The following is a 21,820-nucleotide window of genomic DNA, read 5'->3' as shown; positions in this document are numbered from 1 at the left end:
TGAGGCTGGTCTCAAAATCCCAATGTCAGGTGATCTACCCGCCTCAATCAGCCTCCCAGAGTGTTGGGATTACAGGTGTGAGCCACTGTGCCTAGCAATTTTTTTTTTTTTTTTTTTTTTTTTTTTTTAATGGATGAGAGGTTTCAAGGTTTCTGTGTTGCCAAGGCTGGCCTTGAACACCTAGCCTCATCTCATGCTCCAGGACAACAGGCCTGAGCCACCATGGCTCCCTGCCTGGCTAATTTGTAAGTTTTTTGTAGAGGTGGGGTCTTCCTGTGTTGCCCAGGCTAGTCTTGAACCCCTGGGCTCAAGCAGTCCTCCTACCTGGGCCTCCCAAAACTCCAGGAATACAGCCCTCGTTTCAGAGAACGTCCCACCTCATACCTTGGGGGAAGGCATGGTGACATCATGAAGCCTCGTTAAAACCCACAAGGACAGCCAGGTGCAGTGGCTCACACCTGTAATCCCAGCACTTTGGGAGGCCGAGGCGGGCGGATCACGAGGTCAAGAGATCAAGACCATCATGGCCAACATGGTGAAACCTCGCCTCTACTAAAAATAGAAAAAAAATAAGCTGGGTGTGGTGGCACGTGCTTGTAGTTCCAGCTACTCGGGAGGCAGAGGCAGGAGAAGTGCTTGATCCCGGGAGGCGGAGGTTGCAGTGAGCCAAGGTTGCGCCAGTGCATTCCAGCCTGGCGCCTGGTGATGGAGTGAGATTCTGTCTCAAAACAAACAAACCAACCCACGAGGACTGTAGAGAGCATCAGGTTACCTGAACATGTAGAGGTTCCTGGAGGGTGGTGCACCCAGGGAGGGCATGGAAACTGCGTCTCTTACCCCATTCCTTGGCCTATGCATCTCTTCATCTGTATCGTTTGTAATATCGTTTATGATAAACCTGGCAGCCTGGGTGTGGTGGGTTACACATATAATCCCAGCATTTTGTGAGGCTGAGGTAGAAGGATTGCTTGAGCCCAGGAGCTCAAGACCAGCCTGGGCATGATAGTGAGACCCCTTCTCTACTAGGAAAAAAAAAGCCAAGAATGGTGGTGCATGCCTGCAGTCCCAGCTGCTCAGTTTGCACTCTAGCCTGGTTGACAGAGCAAGACCTTGTCTCAAAAAATAAAAGACTGGTAAACATGTTTCTCTGAGTTCCGTGGGCCACTCCAGCAAATTAAACCCAAAGAGAGGGTTGTGGGAACACCAACTTGAAGCTGGCTGGTCAGAAGTTCTGGATACCCAGACTTGCTACTGGTGTGGGGGTGGGGCCAAGTCCTGGGGACTGAGCCCTCAACTTGCAGGATCGGATATTATTTCCAGACAGATGGTGTTGGAAGTGAATTAGAGGACACCTAGTTGGCGTTCAATACAGAATAGATTGCTTGCTTCTGGCAGGGAGAAATCTACACATTTGGACACAAAAGCATTCTGTGTTGGTATTGTGTTAGTGTGAAATCTAGAGGGAAAACATAGTGTTTGTCTCTGAAACACAAAGTTTAATGAATTTTGCCTTTTGTTGGAAATAGATGCTCAGTGCCTCAAAGAAAAATTAGCACTGAGACAAAGGATCTTTCAGCAAGCAATTTTTACTTCCTGGACTTCAGGAAGGGTACTCTTGCTAGCCATTTTGTCACAAGAATACAATGAACAAAGGAAAACTAGACATATTTATCCCTTATGCATTTGGGGTCCTTACTGCTGTGTCTGATCTCTGTTGGCTAGAGCCAGACCTCACAATCTAAAGTAAAACCCGATTGGCTTACAACTTAAAACTTTTCTAAACAGGTAAAAGCAATAGCGAGCTGGGCAGGTCCAGCACAGATATCTTGGTTAAAGTACAAGGACATAGAATGTACTACGTGCCTGTAAGCATGGCATGTCTAACAACTACATAGGATAGGGCTTCACAAAGTTATTAGCACACTTACGATTTATTCTTTAACAAGAAAGGAAACTTTAAAGGGGAACTTTTCTACTTCCCACACCTTTAGACTTGGGTCCCACCCTCAAGATACCTCATTATATATATGCATACATTCCAAAAAAAAAAAAAAAAATCTGAAATCGGAAACACCTCCAGTCCCAAGCATTTCCAATGAGGGATACTCAACTTGTTTTTCCCCTTTATTTCCACTCACCTAAACTATCTGCCCCAACAAAATATTTTCCTGCTCCCACCCCTCACCACACACACCCAGTAATCCATTGGCAGGTCACAGAAAAATGAGGTACACGCATGATGGTCATGAGAAGGATTGGGCAATAGCACTGGATATATGAGAGGGAGAAAAATCCACAAAACTTGTTTCAAAACTGAAAACATGAAACCGCAGGAAAATAATAATTCTGCTTGACATACAAGCTAATGGCAATAGGCTCTCTCCCTGTCTGTCAGATGGAAAAACATGAAAGGTTGTTTCGTTCTGGTTGGGAAAAGCTGAATCCTAGAGGCTTGGGGCTGGACCCACAAATGTTAATAACAGAGCTAGGGTTACTGAAAGGCTGGGAGGAAGTCCTACTGAACCATTTCATCTTAAATTGGAGGAGAATTAATCTGGCAAGGGACAGTTTAGCAATTTCCTTGATGGGGAGTGACATGAGATGGTGGTTATTCCCTTGTAGGAGTGTGTTCATTACCTATGCCCAACCCAAGAATTTTGAGAACCCTTGCTATAGCTATCCCATGCTCAGAAACCTCAGATAGAAACTGTGGTAAGGGCTTGTATTAGTCTGTTCTCATGCTGTAATGAAGGAATACCCAAGACTGGGTAATTTATAAAGAAGAGGTTTAATTGACAAGTTCCACATGGCTGGGAAGGCCTCAGGAAACTTACAATTGTGGTGGAAGGCACCTCTTCACAGGGCGGCAGGAGAGATGCCAGATGCTTATAAAACCTTCAGATCTCATGCTTATACCTGATACTGGAGATAGGGGGAAAAAAAGCAAAAAACAAAACCCAGCAGATCTCATGAGAACTCATTCACTATCATGAGAACAGCATGGGGGAAAACACTCCCATGATTCACTCACCTCCTATTGGGTCCCTCCCATGACATGTGGAGATTATGGGGATTACAATTCGAGATGTGATTTGGGTGGAGACACAGCCAAACCATATGAGGGCTGTTCCAGCAGGTCTGGGTTACCCTGTCCTGGAGCAACGCCAGGCAGTAGGGAGGATTTTGAGAGGGTCTGATGTGCCTCTGAGGCAACTTTTCTAAATACTGGTTTATACTTGGCAGACTCCAGGCCTTCCACTCCTCTGATAGATGCAGAAAGCAGATCCCTCTGGAACAGACTCCAGTAATGGAAGTAAATGTATATCCAGGGGAGATTGGCCAAATTAAGAATGGCACTCCAGCTAAGCCATTAGAAAGGATAGTGGGCCAGTTGCCATGGCTCAAGTCTGCAATCTCAGCGTTTTGGGAAGCTGAGGCTAGAGAATCACTGGAGGACAGGAGTTTGAGACCAGCCTCAGCGATACAGTGAGACCTCCATCTACCAAAAAAAAAAAAAAAAAAAAAAAAAAAAAAGATTGCAAGGGTAGGATAGAGGTTTATTGATCTTTCCAAGAGGGAGAATCTCATTCTGTTGCTGCGACTGGAGTGTAGTGGCACAATCTTGGCTGACTGCAACCTTCCCCTCCTGGTTCAAGCAATTCTCCTGCCTCAGCCTCCCAAGTAGCTGGGATTACAGGTGCCCACCACCAGGCCTAATTTTTGTATTTTTCACAGAGACAGGATTTCACCATGTTGGCCAGGCTGGTCTCAAACTCTTGAACTTAAGTGATCTACTCACCTTGGTCTCTCAAAGTGCTGGGATTACAGGCATGAGCCACCATACCTGGCCAAATATTTTATTTTTTAAATTGTAATAGAGACAGGGTCTTGCCATGTTGCCCAGACTGGTCTTGAACACCTGGGTTAGGGCAGTGGCTCCCACAGTGTTGAGATTATAGATAGGTATGCACCACCACACCCAGCTTTATGTTTATTTTTCTTATTTTTTTGTTTGTTTCTGTTTTTTGTTTGTCTGCCTTCCTTCCTTTCTTCCTTTCCTTTCTTTCTTTCTCTCTTTCTCCTTCCTTTCTCTCTTTCTCCTTCGTCTCCCTTTCTTTCTTCTTTTCTTTTCTGTCTTGCTCTTGTCACCCAGGCCGGTATGCAATGGCACGATCTGGATTCACCGCAACCTCCGTCTCCTGGGTTCAAGTGATTCTCCTGCCTCAGCCTCCCAAGTAGCTGGGATTACAGGCAACCACCACCACGCCCAGCTAATTTTTGTATTTTTAGCAGACATGGGGATTCCACAACGTTGGCCAGACGTGGGATTACAGGTGTGAGGCATTGCGCCCGGCGGGAGGCTTTCTTATTTAGGTATCGCCAACACCTGGGCAGTGCCTGGCATACAGCAGGTAATGAATGGAGTATTTGATGAGCGCATGCTACATGATGTAGCGCCGCTGGAAGTGGAGTCAGAGGGCTGCCTGCCGCTGCGGCGGAATTCCCGTGTGGCCTTCTCCCCGCAGGGCCTTAGGGTCCCCTAGCAGTTTGGATCCTCTGGCCGGCGCTGGGGTGGAGCCCGCGGGGCCATCGTGCCGCCGGAGACCGCTGGGGGCGCTGGTGCCCTCCCGCCCCGCCCACTTCCCCGCCGGTCTGCCCCCGGCTAGAGAAGTCGGAGCCCTGGTGTCCGACCCAGTCGCCAGGCGCCAGAGCCGGCTCCGCAGCGCGCCATGGCTTGCTACATCTACCAGCTGCCCTCCTGGGTGCTGGACGACCTGTGCCGCAACATGGACACGCTCAGCGAGTGGGACTGGATGGAGTTCGGTGAGTGCAGCCCGGGGTGGGGAGGGGCCAGGGCGAGCGGTGCCCGCAGCGATCCCGGCTGGAGCCGGCGGCCAAGCCCCCTCGGGCACCTGGGTTAAGCGGGTCCGATCCGAGTGGTCTCTGAGGACGTCTATCGGGAGCTCTGTCGCTGAGCAGGGGCCGCTGCCACTGCGCCCTGAGTCCAGAGAACGGTCGGTGCGGGAGCCCTCCTGTCACCGCTGCTGGCTCGGCGACGGCCCCAGGTCGTCCATCCAGCCCACAACGGCCTGCGAAGTGCCAGCCTCGATCTCGTCCTGCAGACAGCGCGGGAAAGTGCGCGGGGGCTTGGTGGCCGAGCCGCAGAGGGACTCCCACCCGGGTCCCGGGGAGTGACCTACGGTGCTGTCACTCCCTGATGTGCTCACTGCAACCTCCACCTCTCTGGTTCAAGCGATTCTCCTGCCTCAGCCTCCTGAGTAGCTGGGATTACAGGCGTGTGCCTCCATGCCTGACTAATTTTTGTATTTTTAGTAGAGACAGGGTTTCACCGTGTTGGGCAGGCTGGTCTCAAATTCCTGACCTCAGGTGATCCGCCCACCCCAGCCTCCCGAAGTGCTGGGATTATAGATGTGAGCCACCATGGCTGGCCTTATTGTCACCTTTTTGATGGTAGTCACCTGCGAAGTGGCATTTTACTGTGCTTTGATTTGCATTTCCCTAATGACTAATGCTGGGAGCATCTTTTCCTGTGCTTATTGACCATTTGCATACCTTTTTTTTTTCTTTTTTTTTTTGAGACAGAGTCTTTTGTTGCCCAGACTGAAGTATAGTGGCATGATCTTGGCTCACCGCAACCTCCACCTTGTGGGTTCAAGCAGTTCTGTCACAGCCTCCTGAGTAGCTGGGATTACAGGCACGTGCCACCATGCCCGGTTAATTTTGTATTTTTAGTAGAGACAGGGTTTCACCATGTTGGTCAGGCTGGTCTCAAACTCCTGACCTCGAGTGATCCACCCGCCTTGGCCTCCCAAAGTGCTGGGATTACAGGTGTGAGCCACCGGGTCCTGCTGCACATCTTTGGAGAATACCTGTTTGAGCCTTCCCACTGGGATGATTATGTTCTGTACGCCTTGTCAGGCCTGTCAGGTCTGACACATCTGCCCAGTGCTGGCCTCTCTGACTTCCTCTCCTTCCACACCCAGCGTCACTCTCCGGCTTCAGCCACACTGATGTCCCCCGGCCAGACACAGGGCCTCTGCATGTGCTATTCCCTCCACTTGGGACTTTCTTCCCTGTGTTACCCGGGGCTGGCTTTTTGGTCTGTTAGTTTCCTCCTGCTGTAGTTACAGATTACTACAAAGTTTGTGGCCTCTAACCCCGCAAGTTTATTATCTCAGCATTCTGGAGGTCAGAGTCCTAACTCAGGGCGGCTCTAGCAGGGAGTAGGTCTCCTTGACTTGACTGGCTTCCCGAGGCCTGTGGGGCTTCCCGATGACTGGCAGCATCCCGTGGCTTGTGGCCCCTTCCTCCATCTTCAAGGCCACTGGTGTAGTGTCATCACATCTGTGTCTGTGACCCCTGCTTCTGCCGTCATCTCTTCTCTGAATCTGATGTTCCTGCCTCCCCCTTACAGGGACCCTGGTAATTACCTTGGCCAGACCCAGAGAATCCAGGATAATCTTATCTCAGAATCCTTAGTTTAATCTAATCTGCAAAGTCCCTTTTGCCACATAAGGTACCATATTCACAGGTCTCGGGGCTTAGGATGTGAATGTTTTCCAAGGGTATTATTCGGTTTGTCATAATCCTTCAGGTAAGCTCCCATGGCACCTCCTTTGAAATGGAGAGGCCTTTCCTGGCCCCTATTCCTCTCCAGCCCATCACCGTGTTTCATTTTCCTCATTCCACTTCACAGCCTTTGATGGCCCTCGTTCCTTAATTGTTTCCACCTGTCTCCCTATGGAGTGGAAGCACCATGTGGACAGGGGCCTTACCCATCTAGTTTTCAACTACTGTATTCCCAGAGCCTGGGACAGTGCTTGGCTAGAGGGCAGATGCCAGAGTGAATAATGAGCTGCCAGGCCTTGGTGAGGTGAGGATGTGGGCTGCCCACTCTCAGCCACTGGAGCTGGCTTGGAGCCTGCGGTCAGCCCGCTTCCCACATTGGATCACAACTGGAGTCAGCTGTGCGCCCAGCCCGCTGTTCCAGGCCCAGTCCCAGTGCTCCGGTTTCCTCTTTAGCCAAATGAACAAGTGACTGTGATTGTCCTTTCAGTCCTAAAAAGTCGGGGTGGGCGGGGTCATTTTAGAAAGAAGATGGTTCTTCGCAGCTGATGGTGGTACCGGGAGAGGGTAGAGAGAATGCTACAGTGATTCAAAAGATTCCGCAGCCACAGGCAGTCACGTGCTCTTTCGGACCCAACCCTTGTTGGCAGATAATCAGGCCACCCCTGCGATGGCAGCTGCCTCTGTTGGGATTTGCCTTAGCCTGTGTAAAATGGGCTTCCTACAGCTTCGGCCCCAGGCATGTGCAGATGGGCTCCACGCAGGGGCTCCTCTGTGACCACTCCCTGTCTCGTTCACTCATGCATGTGCCAGCCTCTGCGCACAATCCTGCTTTGCCCCTGCCCAGCTGTGTGACGTCAGTCAGGTGACTGCCTCTTTCTGAGCCTTTGGTTTCCTCATCCATGAAGCACCTTCACAGAGTTGCTGAGAGGCTTAGGAGACTCAGCCGTTTGAAAAGGGTCAAGTTAGGGCTTTCCTCATCACCCACTCAGGGAGGGCTGTGGTTAGTCTGGAGAAAGGGCGTTTGATTCTAAGATGCGGCATTTCAGGAGGCTGTGCCTTCTCTGCTCTGGAGGACTTTGAAGATAGGCAAGGTTTTCTACTGCCTCAGGTGAACTCCTGCAGGATTTAGGAGCTCAAGAATGATAGTCCCTGTTCTGTTAACCACTGGGGATAAAAACATTTTCAGGCCGGATGCCATGGCTCACACCTGTCATTTCAGTGCTTTGGGAGGCTGAGGTGGGAACATCTCTTGAAGCCAGGAGTTTGAGACCAGCCTGGGCAACATAGTGAGACCCTGACTTTACTAAAAATAAAAAACAGGCCGAGTGTGATGGCTCACGCCTGTAGTCCCAACACTTTGGGAGGCCTAGGTGGGCGGATCATTTGAGGTCAGGAGTTCGAGACTAGCCTGGCCAACATGGTGAAACTCCATCTCTACTAAAAATACAAAAATTGGCAGGGTGCGGTGGCTCATGCCTGTAATCCCAGTACTTTGGAAGGACGAGGTGGGCGGATTGACTGATCTTAGGAGTTCAAGACCAGCCTGGCCAACATGGTGAAACCCCATCTCTACTAAAATTAAAAAAAAAAAAAAATAGCCGGGAGTGGCAGTGGGCACCTGTATTCCCAGCTACTCAGGAGGCTGAGGCAGGAGAATTGCAAGAACCTGGCAGGCAGAGGTTGCAGTGAGCCGAGATCGTGCTACTGTGCTCCAGCCCGGGCAACAGAGCGAGACTCCATCTCAAAAATAAATAAATAAATAAAATAAAGAGACAGGCCTCAAGTGATCTGCCTGCATCGTTCTTCCAAAGTGCCAAGATTACAGGCATGAGCCACTGTACCTGGCTATGAAACAAGTTTTCATAGAGTGTAGATAGTTTAACACTTACAGCTAACACTTATATCATGTTTATTGTGTGTCGAACACTGTTCGAAGTGCTTCTGTACATATAACTCATCTAATCCTTGCAACAATCTCTGAGGCGGGTGCTACTGTTATTCTTGTTTGACACATGAGGAAACTGGGGTTCCGGGAGAGATGACCAGGCCTTCTCTAAACACACACCAAGTAAGCAGCAGAGACAGGATTTGAACCCAGGCCCTGAATCCCAAGATCTGGCCTCTGAACAGCCGCTACTGTCCTGCTGACCTTCGTACATGTTTTCGTGTCTGTAGAACAAGTCTGGAAGATTAGACACCAAAATAGAACTGGTGGTTTCCTTGGGGTCCTCCAAGTGGGATGATCATGGGGACTTTGATTTTGTTTCCTAAATGTTCTACCAGGTATTATTACCTGTCCATGTTGAGAAAAAGCTGTGGACTTAGCAGGAGGCCTTGGTAGTGACTCATCCCCTCAAGATCTGTATTGTGCCCTGACCCTGTTTAAAGGGTCTGGTTGAGGCTGGGTACAGTGGCTCACGACTGTAATCCCAGCACTTTGAGGGGCCGAGGAGAGCGGATCACTTGAGGTCAGGAGTTCGAGACCAGCCTGGCCAACATGATGAAACCCTGCCTACTAAAAATACCAAAACATTAGCTGAGAGTGGTGGCACATGCCTGTAGCCCTGGCTACTTGGGAGGCTGAGGCAGGAGAATCGCTTGAACCCGGGAGGTGTACGCTGCAGTGAACCGAGATCATGCCACTTCACTCCAGCTGGGGTAACAGAGCAAGACTCCTTCTCAAAAAGAATAAATAAAATAAATCAAGGGTCAAGTTAAATGCTGATTGGTCAGGACCTTAAGATATGGCACTGTCATGGAACAAAAATGTCTAAACTGGAAGGCACCTTAGAGTTTAATTCCTCTTTCTCTTGTATTACCATCACAAGTAAGGAAAGTTCAGCCCACGGAGGGTCAAGCTGTGGCTGAGTTCCTGCCACCACTGGCCACCAGTGGTGGCCCTGGGCTTCTGTTTTCCCATTACATCATGCTGCCTCACAAGGGGTGTGTGTGGATGCACACTGCTTTGTAGCAGGTGATGGTTCTTCCTTTTCCCTCCATTCCCTTCTCTGTTTCGCTGGGAGCAGTCCCTGACCCAGCTGACATCACTTCCCACTGACAGGCATCTAGCCTGGAGTTTCCAGTGACGTAGCAATTTAGAAACTTTCCATCCGAACGGGGCACTTCTCCTGGAGTCTTTCTGTGTGTAGGAGGCTGTCACCAGCCCATTTTGTCCAAAGGGTAGGGGATTGTGCAATCTGGTCGTGGCACTCCCTGGCTCTGAAATCTTCTGTGGTGCCCCGCAGCTCTTAGGATCAAGTCCAAACTCTAAAGCCGGGCATTTGCTTGAGGGTCTTTGTTATGTGGTCCTGGGCTTCATCTCTTGCTTTCCTTCTTCTACTTGGCCCACCTATGTTTATATATTCTTTTTTTGTTTGGTTGTTTTTTCGAGATGGAGTCTCGCTCTGTCACCCAGGCTGGAGTACAATGGCACGATCTGAGCTCACTGCAACCTCTGCCCCCGGGGTTCAAGTGATCCTCCTGCCTCAGTCTCCCAAGTAGCTGGGAGTACAAGCGTGTACCACCACGCCCGGCTAATTTTTGTATTTTTGGTAGAGGTGGGTTTCACCATGTTGGCCAAGCTGGTCTTGAACTCCTGTCCTCAGTTGATCCAACCACTGCAGCCTCCCAAAATGTTGAGATTACAGGCGTGAGCCACCATGCCTGGCGTATTTATTTTTTATTTTAAAAATTTGTTTATTTATTTTTGTGAGCTATCACCCAGGTTGGAGTGCAGTGACACAATCTTGGCTCACTGAAACTTCTGGCCTTCCAGGTTCAAGTGATTTGCATGCCTCAGCCTCCTGAGTAGTTGGAACTACAGGCATGAGCCACCATGCCCGGCCTCAATTTTTACTTTTTTTTTTTTTTTTTTTTTTGAGATGGAGTTTCGCTCTTGTTACCCAGGCTGGAGTGCAATGGCGCGATCTCGGCTCACCGCAACCTCCGCCTCCTGGGTTCAGGCAATTCTCCTGCCTCAGCTTCCCGAGTAGCTGGGATTACAGGCACGTGCCACCACGCCCAACTAATTTTTTGTATTTTTAGTAGAGACGGGGTTTCACCATGTTGACCAGGATGGTCTCAATCTCTTGACCTTGTGACCCGCCTCGGCCTCCCAAAGTGCTGGGATTACAGGCGTGAGCCACCGCGCCTGGCAATTTTTACTTTTTTATGAAGAGCTTGTAACAGAACAGAAGATGCCTATGGTTTTTTTTTTGTTTTTTTTTTGTTTTTGTTTTTGTTTTTGTTTTTGTTTTTTTGAGACAGAGTCTCCCTCTGTTGCCTAGGCTGGAGTGCAGTGGTACAATCTTGGCTAACTGCAACCTCCACTTCCTGGATTCAAACAATTCTCTGGCCTCAGCCTTTCAAGTAGCTGGGATTACAGGTGTGTACCATCATGCCCAGCTGATTTTTATATTTTTAGTAGGAACAGGGTTTCACCATGTTGGCCGGGCTGGTCTTGAGCTCCTGAACTTAGGTGATCTACTCTCCTCAGCCTCCCAAAGTGCTGGGATTACAGGCGTGAGCCACTGTGTCCAGTCCCTATGGCATAATGTTAATAAATAAGACCAGGATGCAGAATCTCAGGTGAGGCACGGTGGCTCACACCTGCAATCCCAGCACTTTAGGAGGCTGAGGTGGAAGGATTGCTTGAGGCGAGGAGTGCAAGACCAGCCTGGGCAACATAGTGAGAAGCCATCTCTTAAAAAAGATACAAACTGTTACCTGCAGTGTGGCACAACTATAACCAAAGCCACATCTATGTAGAAGGGGTGATTTTTGGAAAGGGGAAGTACCCTAGTGGCCTTAGGAGGATCGTGGGATGCTGTGTAACTTTCCCCCCCGTGTTGTCCATGGTTTTTTTTTTTTTTTTTTTTTTTGTGAACAACCATTAATTTTATGGTAAAACACAAAAAGAAAGAATGCATTATTTTTACTGTTACCAGTGGTAGCACCCTTCAAGTTTTGACTCGTAGTTCAGAAGTGGCTAAGTGTTTTTGTATCCATGGCTTTCTTGATCCTTGTAACAGTTCTCTGAAGACAATGTGGTATATAGGTTTGTGTTTTTTCATTCAATCATTCACGTGCTGTAGCTTTTTTTGTTTTTGGAGACAAGGTCTTGCTCTGTTGCCCTGGCTAGAGTGCAGTGACATCATCGTGGCTTGCTGCAGCCTCCAACTCTTGGGCTCAAGTGATCCTCCCATTTCAGCCTCCCGAGTAGCTAAGACTATAGATGCATACCACCATGCTTAGCTACTTTGTTTATTTTTTGTAAAGACAGGGTCTTGCTATGTTGCCCAGGCTGGTCTTGAACTCTTGAGCTCCAGCAATCCCTCCTCGGCCTCCTAAAGTGTTGGAATTACAGGTGTGAGCTGCTGCACCCAACCTCACATGCTTGTTGAATTCCTCTGACCAGGACTGGGACTTAGCTGACAGGAATGAGATGCCAGGGCAAAATGTAAGGAGGCTCAGATGCTCAGGGTCCTGCGGTGCCACCTGAAAGTCAGCGCCTCCTGCATTTTCCTTCCTTAGGTGCCTCACCTGACTCACCCTCGTCCTGGCCCCGCCTCCACTCTGAGCCAGGCACTATTCTCAATTCTGGGGAAGTAACAGTGAACCAAACAGGTAGCGCTCCCCGCCTATACGGGCTTTCCATCTAGAAGGGGAGGCAGGCAGAGCTGGTACTCACTGAGACTCCCCCAGGCATGCCGACTGCCCCAGGCATAGCAGCAGCCAGTGCTCAAGGCTTGGACCCTGCTGTCCCGTGGTCTTTCTGCTAAGTCTTGTGTACTGGACCCCATGGGTGTCCAGCAGAGTCAGCATTGTAACTTGGGCCACCTGTGGACCTCAGCTTACCGTGGTGTTTCCAGTGTGGAGGGGGCATTTGAGGAGGATGTCCTGAAAAACCCCAGCTAGCAGCTAGCGTGGGTACCTCTCCTGAAGGGACTGCCTCTTTGACTCTAAGCAGGGTCCTCTCCCTCCGTTCCAGCCTCCTACGTGATCACAGACCTGACCCAGCTGCGGAAGATCAAGTCCATGGAGCGGGTGCAGGGCGTGAGCATCACGAGGGAGCTGCTGTGGTGGTGGGGAATGCGGCAGGCCACAGTCCAGCAGCTCCTGGACCTCCTGTGCCGCCTGGAGCTCTACAGGGCTGCCCAGATCATCCTAAACTGTGAGTAACTCAGGGTCCTGCCTGGGTGGGGCCCATCACGCTCCTGAGCAGTTTCCATCCATGTGAGCTGTATTCTGTGGCCTTGACACTTTTTTCCTCTTTTAATTAAAAAAACTAATCTAATGAGTGAGTTTACCATGCACATAAGAAACTGATAACAGGCCAAGTGCTGTGGGTCACACTTGTAATCCCAGCATGCTGGGAGGCCAAGGTGGGCGAATCACCTGAGGTCAGGAATTCGAGACCAGCCTGGCTAACATGGTGAAACTCCATCTCTACTAAAAGTACAAAATTAGCCAGGTGTGGTGGTGTGTGCCTTTAAGCCCAGCTACTCAGGAGGCTGAGGCAGGAAAATCACTTGAACCGTGAGGCAGAGGTTGCAGTGAGCTGGGATTGTGACACTGTACTTCAGCCTGGGTGACAAGACCAAGACTCCATCTCTAAAAAAAAAGAAACTGATAACCATGGTTACCTGTGGCAGCCAGAGAACACAGTGTTGGAGGGAGATTTTACTGTAAATTGTTTCATACCTTTTAAATTTGGGCTATTTAAAAAAATAAATACATTAGTTAATTTTAAAAACCTCAATAGCTATAACAAAAATTCAAAAAAGCCTGCAGTAAAAATGATTCATATTGTCATCCTTTCCCTACTTTACATCCCAAGAAGTAATGACTGGTAACCATTTCTGGTTTGTCTTAGGAGAAATTTTCTCTGCATGAGCAAGGATATTATGTATCTGCAATCCCTTTTTTAAAAACTTTTCTTTGTTTTAGACAGGGCATTGGTCTGTTGCCCAGGCTGGAGAGCAGTAGTGTGATCAAAGCTCATTGCAGCCTTGATGTCCTGGGCTCAAGTGATCCTCCTGCCTCAACTTCCTAGTTGGGACTATAGGCACATGCCACCATGCCTGCCTCATTTTTCATTTTTCTTGTAGAGATCGAGGCTGGTCTTGATCTCCTGGCCTCAAGTGATCCTGCTGCCTTGGCCTCCCAAAGTACTAGGATTACAGGCATAAGCCACCTCACCCTGCCTGCAACCCTCTTTTGATACAGATAGTAGCACACCATGTACTATTGTGAATTTTTTTTTCACCTAGCAATAGAGCTCGGGGACTGTTTCATATTGACAGTTGACACATTCTCTCTCTCTCTCTCTCTCTCTCTCTCTCTCTTTTTAATGAAGAAGAGGAAGAAAGAGGAAGAGAAAAAGGGAGAGAGAATGGGGGTGTTGCTTTATTGCCCGGGCTAGAATGCAGTCTAAAAATGGGTATGCCTATAATTGTGCTTAATAATAAAGACATGAAAAAAAATGAGGGAAGAAAATAATAAACAAGCAGTCAACCAATATTTCATTTAAGCCTGTAAACAGGTGTTATGTGGTACTGATAAGAGTGTATATTTTGTGTATTTAAAGTGGAGAGTTCTATAAATGTTAATTAAGTTTACTTGTTCCAGATCTGAGTTCAAATCCTGGATATCGTTAATTTTCTGTCTCATTGATCTGTCTAATATTGATGTTGAAGTCTCCCACTATTATTGTGTGGGAGTCTAAGTCTCTTTATGAGTCTTATATATCTGGGTATTCCTGTATTGGGTGCGTATATATTTAGGATCTTTAGCTCTTCTTGTTGCATTGATCCTTTTATCATTATGTAATGTCCTCCTTTGCTTCTTATGATCTTTGTTGCTTTGAAGTCTATTTTATCAGAGGCAAAAATTGCAACTCTTGCTTTTTATTTATTTATTTATTTTTGCTCTCCATTTGGTTGGTAAATCTTTCTCCATCCCTTTATTTTGAGTCTTTGTGTATCCTTGCATGTGAGATGGGTCTGGATGCAGCATACCGATGGGTTTTGGCTTTTTTTGCCTGTCTGTGTCTTTGGATTGGGAGCTTCAGTCGATTTAAATTTAGAATTAATAATAATATATGTGAGTTTAATACTGCCATTTAATGTTAGCTGGCTGTTTTGCCCATTAGTTGATGTAAATTCTTGATTATGTTGTTGCTCTTTACTTTTTGGTATTTTTTAGAAAGGCTGATACTGGTTGTTCCTTTCTATGTGTAGTGGTTCTTTCAGAAGCTCTTGTAAAGCAGACCTGGTGGTGATGAAATCTGAGTGCTTGCTTGTTCACAAAAAAACTCTATTTTTCCTTCACTTATGAAGCTTAGTTTGGCTGGATGTGAAATTCCTGGTTGAAATATTCTTTAAGGATGTTGAATATTGGTCCCCACTCTCTTCTGGCTTATAGGGTTTCTGCTGAGAGATCTGCTTTAAGTCTGATAGGCTTCCCTTTGTGGGTAACCTGACCTTTCTCTCTTGCTGCCCTCAGTATTTTCTCCTTCATTTCAACCCTGGTGAATCTGGCAATTATGTGCCTTGAGGTTGGTCTTTTTGAGGAATATCTTTGTGGTGTTCTCTGTATTACCTGGAGTGGAATATTGTCCTGCCTTGCAAGGTTGGGAAAATTTTCCTGAATAATATCCTGAAGCGTATTTTCCAGCTTGGATTCATTCTCTTTGTCACATTCAGTTACACCTATCAAGTGTAGATTAGGTCTTTTCACATAGTCCCATATTTCTTGGAGACTTTGCTCATTCCTTTTTATCCTTTTTTCTCTAATCTTGTCTTCTCGTTTTATTTCATTAAGTTGGTCTTCAACCTCTGATATCCTTTCTTCTGCTTGATCAATTCGGCTGTTAAAACTTGTGCATACTTCGCGAAGTTCTCGTGTTGTTTTTCAGCTCCATTAATTCACTTATATTCCTCTCTAAATTGTGTATTCTTGTTAGCATTTCGTCAAACCTTTTTTCAAAGTTCTTAGTTTCTTTGCATTGGTTAGAACAAGTTCTTTTAATTCGCAGAAGTTTTTTATCATCCACATTTTGAAGCCTGCTTCTGTAATTGGAACACACTCGTTCTCCATCAGGCCTTGTTCCGTTGCTGATGAGGAACTGTGATCCCCTGTAGAGGGAGAGGCGTTCTGGTTTTGGGTATTCTCAGCCTTTTTAGGCTGGTTTCTTCCCTTCGTTATAGATTTATCCATCTGTGGTCTTTATAATTACCATCTTTGTAGTTGGGTTTCTGAGTGGACGTCCATCTTGTTGATTCCCAGCACTAAAATCTGAGTAACCCACTGCGCCAGCCAAAACAGCGGCATTAAGATTGATGGTGTTTCTCTGACTCTGCACCAAGAACCGCTGCACCAAGGCAGCGGCAAAACCGCCTCGCCGCCACAAGAGCCGCGCTGGCGACCCGTGGGGCTCCTCTGCTGGGAATCTCCTGGTGCGTGAGCAACAGATACTCGTCTGAAAGTGTGGCATCCTCTTGTTCTCTGCGCTTTCACTGGGAGCTACAATCGGAGCTGCTAGTGATCAGCCATCTTGGATCTCTCTCCAACACATTCTTTCTAATAGCTACATTGTATTCCTTTGACAGATGCTCTATGATTTGTTTAGCTTGCCCTATTGAGGAGTGTTTAGGTTCCTTCTAGCATTTTTTTTTTTTTTTTTTTGAGATGAAGTTTCTCTCTGTCACCCAGACTGGAGTGTAGTGGTGTGATCTCGGTTCACTGCAACCTCCACCTCCCATATTCAAGCGATTCTCCTGCCTCAGCCTCCCAAGTAGCTGGGATTACAAGCATCTGCTACCAGGCCCAGCTTTTTTTTTTTTTTTTTTTTTTTTTTTTCCTCTATATGGCATCTTGCTGTGTCACCCAGGCTGGAGTGCAGTGGTGAGATCTTGGCTCACTGCAGCCTCCGCTTCCTGGGTTCCAGTGATTCTCCTGCTTCAGCTTCCTGAGTAGCTGGGACCACAGGCGCCCACCACCATGCCCAGCTAATTGTTGTATTTTTAGTAGAGATGGGGTTTCACTATGTTGGCCAAGCTGGTCTCAAACTCCTGATCTCAAATGATCCACCCGCCTTGGCCTCCCAACGTGCTGGGATTATAGGTGTGAGCCACCATGCCCAGCCAACTTTTTGTATTTTTAGTAGAGACGGGGTTTCACTATATTGTCTAGGCTGGTCTTGAATTCCTGATATCAGGTGATTCACCCACCTTGACCTCCCAAGTGCTGGGATTACAGGTGTGAGCCACCATGCCCGGCCATTTTTCTCTTCTGTATAGTGTCATGATACACTCCCTTGGACGTATAGAGCCTGTTTTGCACACATGTAAGTGTAGCCATTTTTTCAAATTTTAAGTGTTGATTGATACTGATACCAGTATTAATGAACTACTGTCCTCTGAGAGCATAGGATCACGTGTTGTGGGGACATATTTAGCCGGTAGTACTCCCTACCATGAAGGGTGGCTGTGAAGTTGAAGAGCAGAATGTCAAGTACCTGATGTTCAGCCAGGGCTCAGCAGAAGGCAAGGGAAGAGGGGTCTGGCTACCCCCACCCCTCCTCACATCTGCAAAGAGACCCCCGCAGTGTGGGGCAGGGGGCCAGTCTTCTGCAGGTACTTAACTGGGCACCTGCCTGGTGCTGTCCTAAGTTCTGGAATATAGCACAGGCAAAGCAACTCTGCCCTCATGAGGGCACAGTCTTGTGAGGAGACAGTTAATGCACAGGAAAACAAGTAAAGAAATGAGCAGGCAAGATACGGGGACCAGATAGGGGAGCCTCCTAGGACAGGGGGTCAAGAAAGGCCAACGCGAGGACATGAACCTGGAGGAATAGGAAGAAGACAGCCATGTGATGCATTGGGTAAGAGCCCAGGAGAGAGGGGCCAGCATGTGCAAGGTGCTTTGGGAGCCAGTGGTGGGAGCCCCAGACACCCAGGGAAGAACTGTCCTGTCTGGGATTCCTGAGCTGGGAACCACCTGGTTGGACCAGGATACCAGGTTTAGCACCTGCCTATCCCTCAGGTCTTCCGGAATCAAGGATGGCTTCCAGGAGGAGGGACTGGGAGCAAGGGCCTGAGGGTAGGGGCCTAGAGAGCGCCACCCGCTGGGATAAACCAGGAGAGCAGGGGATGCTGAGGTGGCTCTGCAGGTGGAGAGATCTAGAACTCCAGCCCAGGCTGGGCTTTTGGGGGCATCGTGGGGCAGACCACACCAGGCACAGGGAGGCCAGTGGGGCAGCGAGAGCATCTCCTTCCTTCAGCTGCCAAGCCACTTTCCAGGCCTTCCTGTCTGGGGCAGGGAATGGGGCGATCCGGCTCCCGATGTGAGTGATGCTCCAGCATGACTCCCCTGTGTCCCCACATAGTGGTGGCTCCTGCTGAGTCATGGCCCTCCCCACCCTGTGGACTTCTGCTGTCTAAGCCCACCTTCCTCCTCAGAGTGGAGGGGGTCAGCTGTCCAGGCCACAGCCTCCCCATTCCTGGAACCCACCTGAACCCCTCCCTGCCTGATTCTCCTGAGCTGCCGCTGTTCCTCTCCTTACATTCCCGCTGCAAAAGTTGTCAGAATCAACATGGAGTCATTTTGTGTTAAAAAAAAAAAACACTCGGCTAGGTGTGGTGGCTCACACCTGTAATCCTAGCACTTTGGGAGGCCGAGGCGGACAGATCATTTGAGGTCAGGAGTTCAAAACCAGCCAGATCAATATGATGAAATCCTGTCTCTACTAAAAATACAAAAAAATTAGCTGGGTACGGTGGCACACACCTGTAATCCCAGCTACTCAGGAGGCTGAGACAGGAGAATTGCTTGAACCTGGGAGGTAGAGGTTGCAGTGACCTGAGAATGCACCACTGCACTCCAGCCAGGGCGACAGAGCGAGACTCTGTCTCAAAAAAACAATAAATAACCCTGACAAATAGAGCTGGGGAAAGCCATGAAGGAGGGCTGTCATGCATAAATACCCGACAATAATAACTGTCATGGACGACTCTATAAAAACCACAACCTTACATAAAGACCATCACAACCACACACAAAAAATACTTCTGCGAGGACATCTGTCCAGCAAATGCCTGTCTGACCTGGGAGACTAGTATCACCCTTGTTATCCAAGGACAATTACATTAAAACAGTTACGTCATCCTCCTCAGTTTTTCTTTGAAAAACCTTTCTGGATACACTTAGTTTACTATGGCACGTGTACTCTCATTCCGATGCCCTGTTTCTGAGTAAGCAACATTTTCTTGTAGAGAGCCTCTCCTTGTTTGTTATTTAGGTTGATACCCTGAAGGCCAGATCCTCATTCTGGCCTGCCAGAGAGGCCAGGTGGTTTCACAGTGCAGTCGTGGGCGGCGGGCCTGAGTTTCGGTTCAGGCTCAGCCTTGGCTGTGTGGGCTCTGGACAAGTCCGTTCCTTTCCCTGGGCCCTGGACCTCTTGACTTCATTGTTGTCCAGCTCAAGTGTAGTCAGGAGCAGGGGCGGGGGTTCCAGTCAAGTCCACAGTGGAGAGGGGAGCCGGTGGGGTGGGGCTGGCACCAGACCCCGGTGTTGCCCCTGCAGCTCAGGCTCAGAGGTTGCAGGGGAGTCCTGATGCCTGAAAGCAGAGAAGCACCAGGGCTTGAGACACAGCCTCTGGTTGGACACTCGCCATTGATGTCAAAACCTGTTGACTAATCTCATACAGATTCTTAGCAATGTGAGGCTAACAAACAATAGAGTGCGAAATTTCCAGAAATACACTCATCTCAGTGTGACACCTTTTTAGGGGAACACTGAGCACTTTTGAGGTGCTGGCGCTTCCCAAGGGTCTGCTCAAAGGAGCCCCTTCTCCACCCAAGGAACCTGGCCAAGAATGGCCAAGGGGTGAAGGTCATATTCAAGCAGTCTGGATCCAGAGCCATCCTGCTTAGCTTCTTTTTTTTGAGACGGAGTCTCACTCTGTCGCCCAGGCTGGATGGAGTGCAGTGGAATCATCTCAGCTCACTGCAACCTCCACCTCCTGGGTTCAAGCAATTCTCCTGCCTCAGCCTCCTGAGTAGCAGGGATTACAGGTGCCTGCCACCACACCCAGGTAATTTTTGTATTTTTAATAGAGACAGGGTTTCACCATGTTGGCCAAGCTGGTCTCTAGCCCCTGGCCTCAGGTCACCTGCCCACCTTGGCCTCTCTCGTGCAGGGATTACAGGTGCGCACCATACCCCCAGCAGTCCTACTTAGCATCTGTATGGGAGATTCAGCTGCACCAGCTGCCTCTGAGCACAGTCCTTTGGTGTCAGGGAAACACTAGTGATACTTTTGCCTATTGGCCTCTGTAATGCTTAGAACTTTACTCAAGATTGGTGGGATGAGGTGGAGGCCGAGGCGGGTGGATCACCTGTGGTTGAGAGCTCGAGACCAACCTGTCCAACATGGAGAAACCCCATCTTTACTAAAAATACAAAACAAATTGGTCGGGCATGGTTTTGCATGCCTGTAATCCCAGCTATTCGGAAGGCTGAGGCAGAAGAATTGCTTGAACCTGGGAGGCGGAGATTGCGGAGTCTCAAAAAAAAAAAAACCAAAAAGAACTTTACTCAAGATCTGTGCTCTCCTGTTCTCACCACCTCTACCCTCCTTTCTTGTTCCCAGACCTCCTATTACTTCCTCTCAGCCCTGCTGATCAAAATTGCCTGAGGAAGAATGATTAAGGCTGGTTTCCACATCCACAGAATCCCTGCCGTTCTCTTGTTACGGGCGTCTGGTGGTGTGTTAGTATTGGTTTGAATTCTCAGGCAAGGCACTTCCCCTTTCTGTATTTTTTTTTTTTTTTTTTTTTTTAGAAAAAAGTGCTGTAAATCCTTGTCACTTTTTGGAGGTGAATATAGAGAAGCATTTTAAATTTCTTATTCTATCTGTTCCAAGCCTCTTCACTTCCCAACTGCTTAATGTTTAATATCAGTTAAACATACCTTTGCACTCACTTGCTTACGATTGGTTATAAACTTGCTCATTGTCTCTGGCGGTTTGGGAACCTAATCTCTGTCCACTGCTGTATTTATTTTATTTTATTTATTTGTTTGTTTATTTATTCATTTATTTTTTGAGACAGAGTCTTGCTCTGTCGCCCAGGGAGGAGTGCAATGGCATGATCTCAGCTCACTGCAACCTCCACTTCCCAGGTTCAAAGCGATTCGCTTGCCTCAGTCTCCCAAATAGCTGGGATTCCAGGCATGCTCCATCATGCCTGGCTAATTTTTGTATTTTTAGTAAAGACAGGGTTTCACAATGTTGGCCAGGCTGGTTTCGAACTCCTGACCTCAGGTGATCCCGCCGCAGCCTCCCAAAGTGTTGGGATTACAGGCAGAGCCACCGTCCCTGACCATTTATTTTTCTTTGTTGTTGTTATTGCCATAGTAGTTCAAACAGATGCCTGCTATTTTTTTTTTTTTTTTTTTTTTTTTTTTTTTTGAGATGGAGTTTTGCTCTGTTGCCCATGCGGGAGTGCAGTGGCACGATCTTGGCTCACTACAACCTCTGCCTCCCGGGTTCTATAGAGTCTCCTGTCTCAGCCTCTTGAGCAGCTGGGACTATAGGTGCGCACTACCACGCTCAGCTAATTTTTTGTATTTTTACTACAGAAAGGGTTTCCCCATATTAGCCAGGCTGATCTGGAACTCCTGACCTTGTGATCCACCCACTTTGGTCTCCCAAAGTGCTGGGACTACAGGCCTGAGCCACCACGCCCGGCCAGATGCCGCCCCGCCCCCCTTAAAGGGCATTAACAATAAATTTGAAGAAAACGGTTCTTGAAAACCCCACATATTAAAAGTCCTGGACATGAAGTGGCTTCCTCAGGGACTGACTTCTCCAGAGGGTGTGCCTGTCTGTGACTGCGGCCTTTTGAAGGCCATACTTGAACTCAGTGGTACGATTGGGGCCCACTGGGGGCCATGTTTGTGCATAGTCTCTCGAAATTGTGAACTGCGGTGGCTTCTGGTCTGAACGGGCAGAGGACCGGGTCTGTGGGTCTCTGTTGCTTGATATTTCCTCAGCCTTAGTTGCCAAGGCCATAGTTATTTAATTTGTCAAACGCTGACTATTCTAAGAATTAGAATGAATCAGTACAGAAGGCTCAGAACAGAAAACAGCTACCCATTCCTTCCCCTAGCGACTCTGCTAGGGTCAGCCCCTTCTTCCTTTTTCAGCCATCCACATCTTGGTCCCC

At 48.4% G+C, this 21,820-nt stretch overlaps 1 protein-coding gene across 3 annotated transcripts in view; it reads left to right on the top strand.

Annotated features, from left to right (window-relative positions):
- The first annotated feature begins 4,662 nt into the window (after positions 1-4,662).
- Positions 4,663-21,820, top strand: part of IRAK2 (interleukin 1 receptor associated kinase 2) — an 80,307-nt gene continuing 63,149 nt past the window's right edge. For all 3 annotated transcript variants that reach the window (XM_074404795.1, XM_074404794.1, XM_010337786.3), the window contains exons 1-2: positions 4,663-4,824; positions 12,581-12,763. In XM_074404795.1, coding sequence (XP_074260896.1) covers positions 4,731-4,824; positions 12,581-12,763 — 277 coding nt within the window. In that variant the 5' untranslated portion in view covers positions 4,663-4,730. The remainder of the gene's footprint in view (positions 4,825-12,580; positions 12,764-21,820) is intronic.

Source organism: Saimiri boliviensis, chromosome 8 (assembly GCF_048565385.1).
Source record: "Saimiri boliviensis isolate mSaiBol1 chromosome 8, mSaiBol1.pri, whole genome shotgun sequence".
Classification (NCBI taxonomy): Eukaryota; Metazoa; Chordata; class Mammalia; order Primates; family Cebidae; genus Saimiri; species Saimiri boliviensis.
The sequence above is the reverse complement of the archived record's forward strand: the minus strand, read 5'-3'. Positions and strand labels throughout refer to the sequence as shown.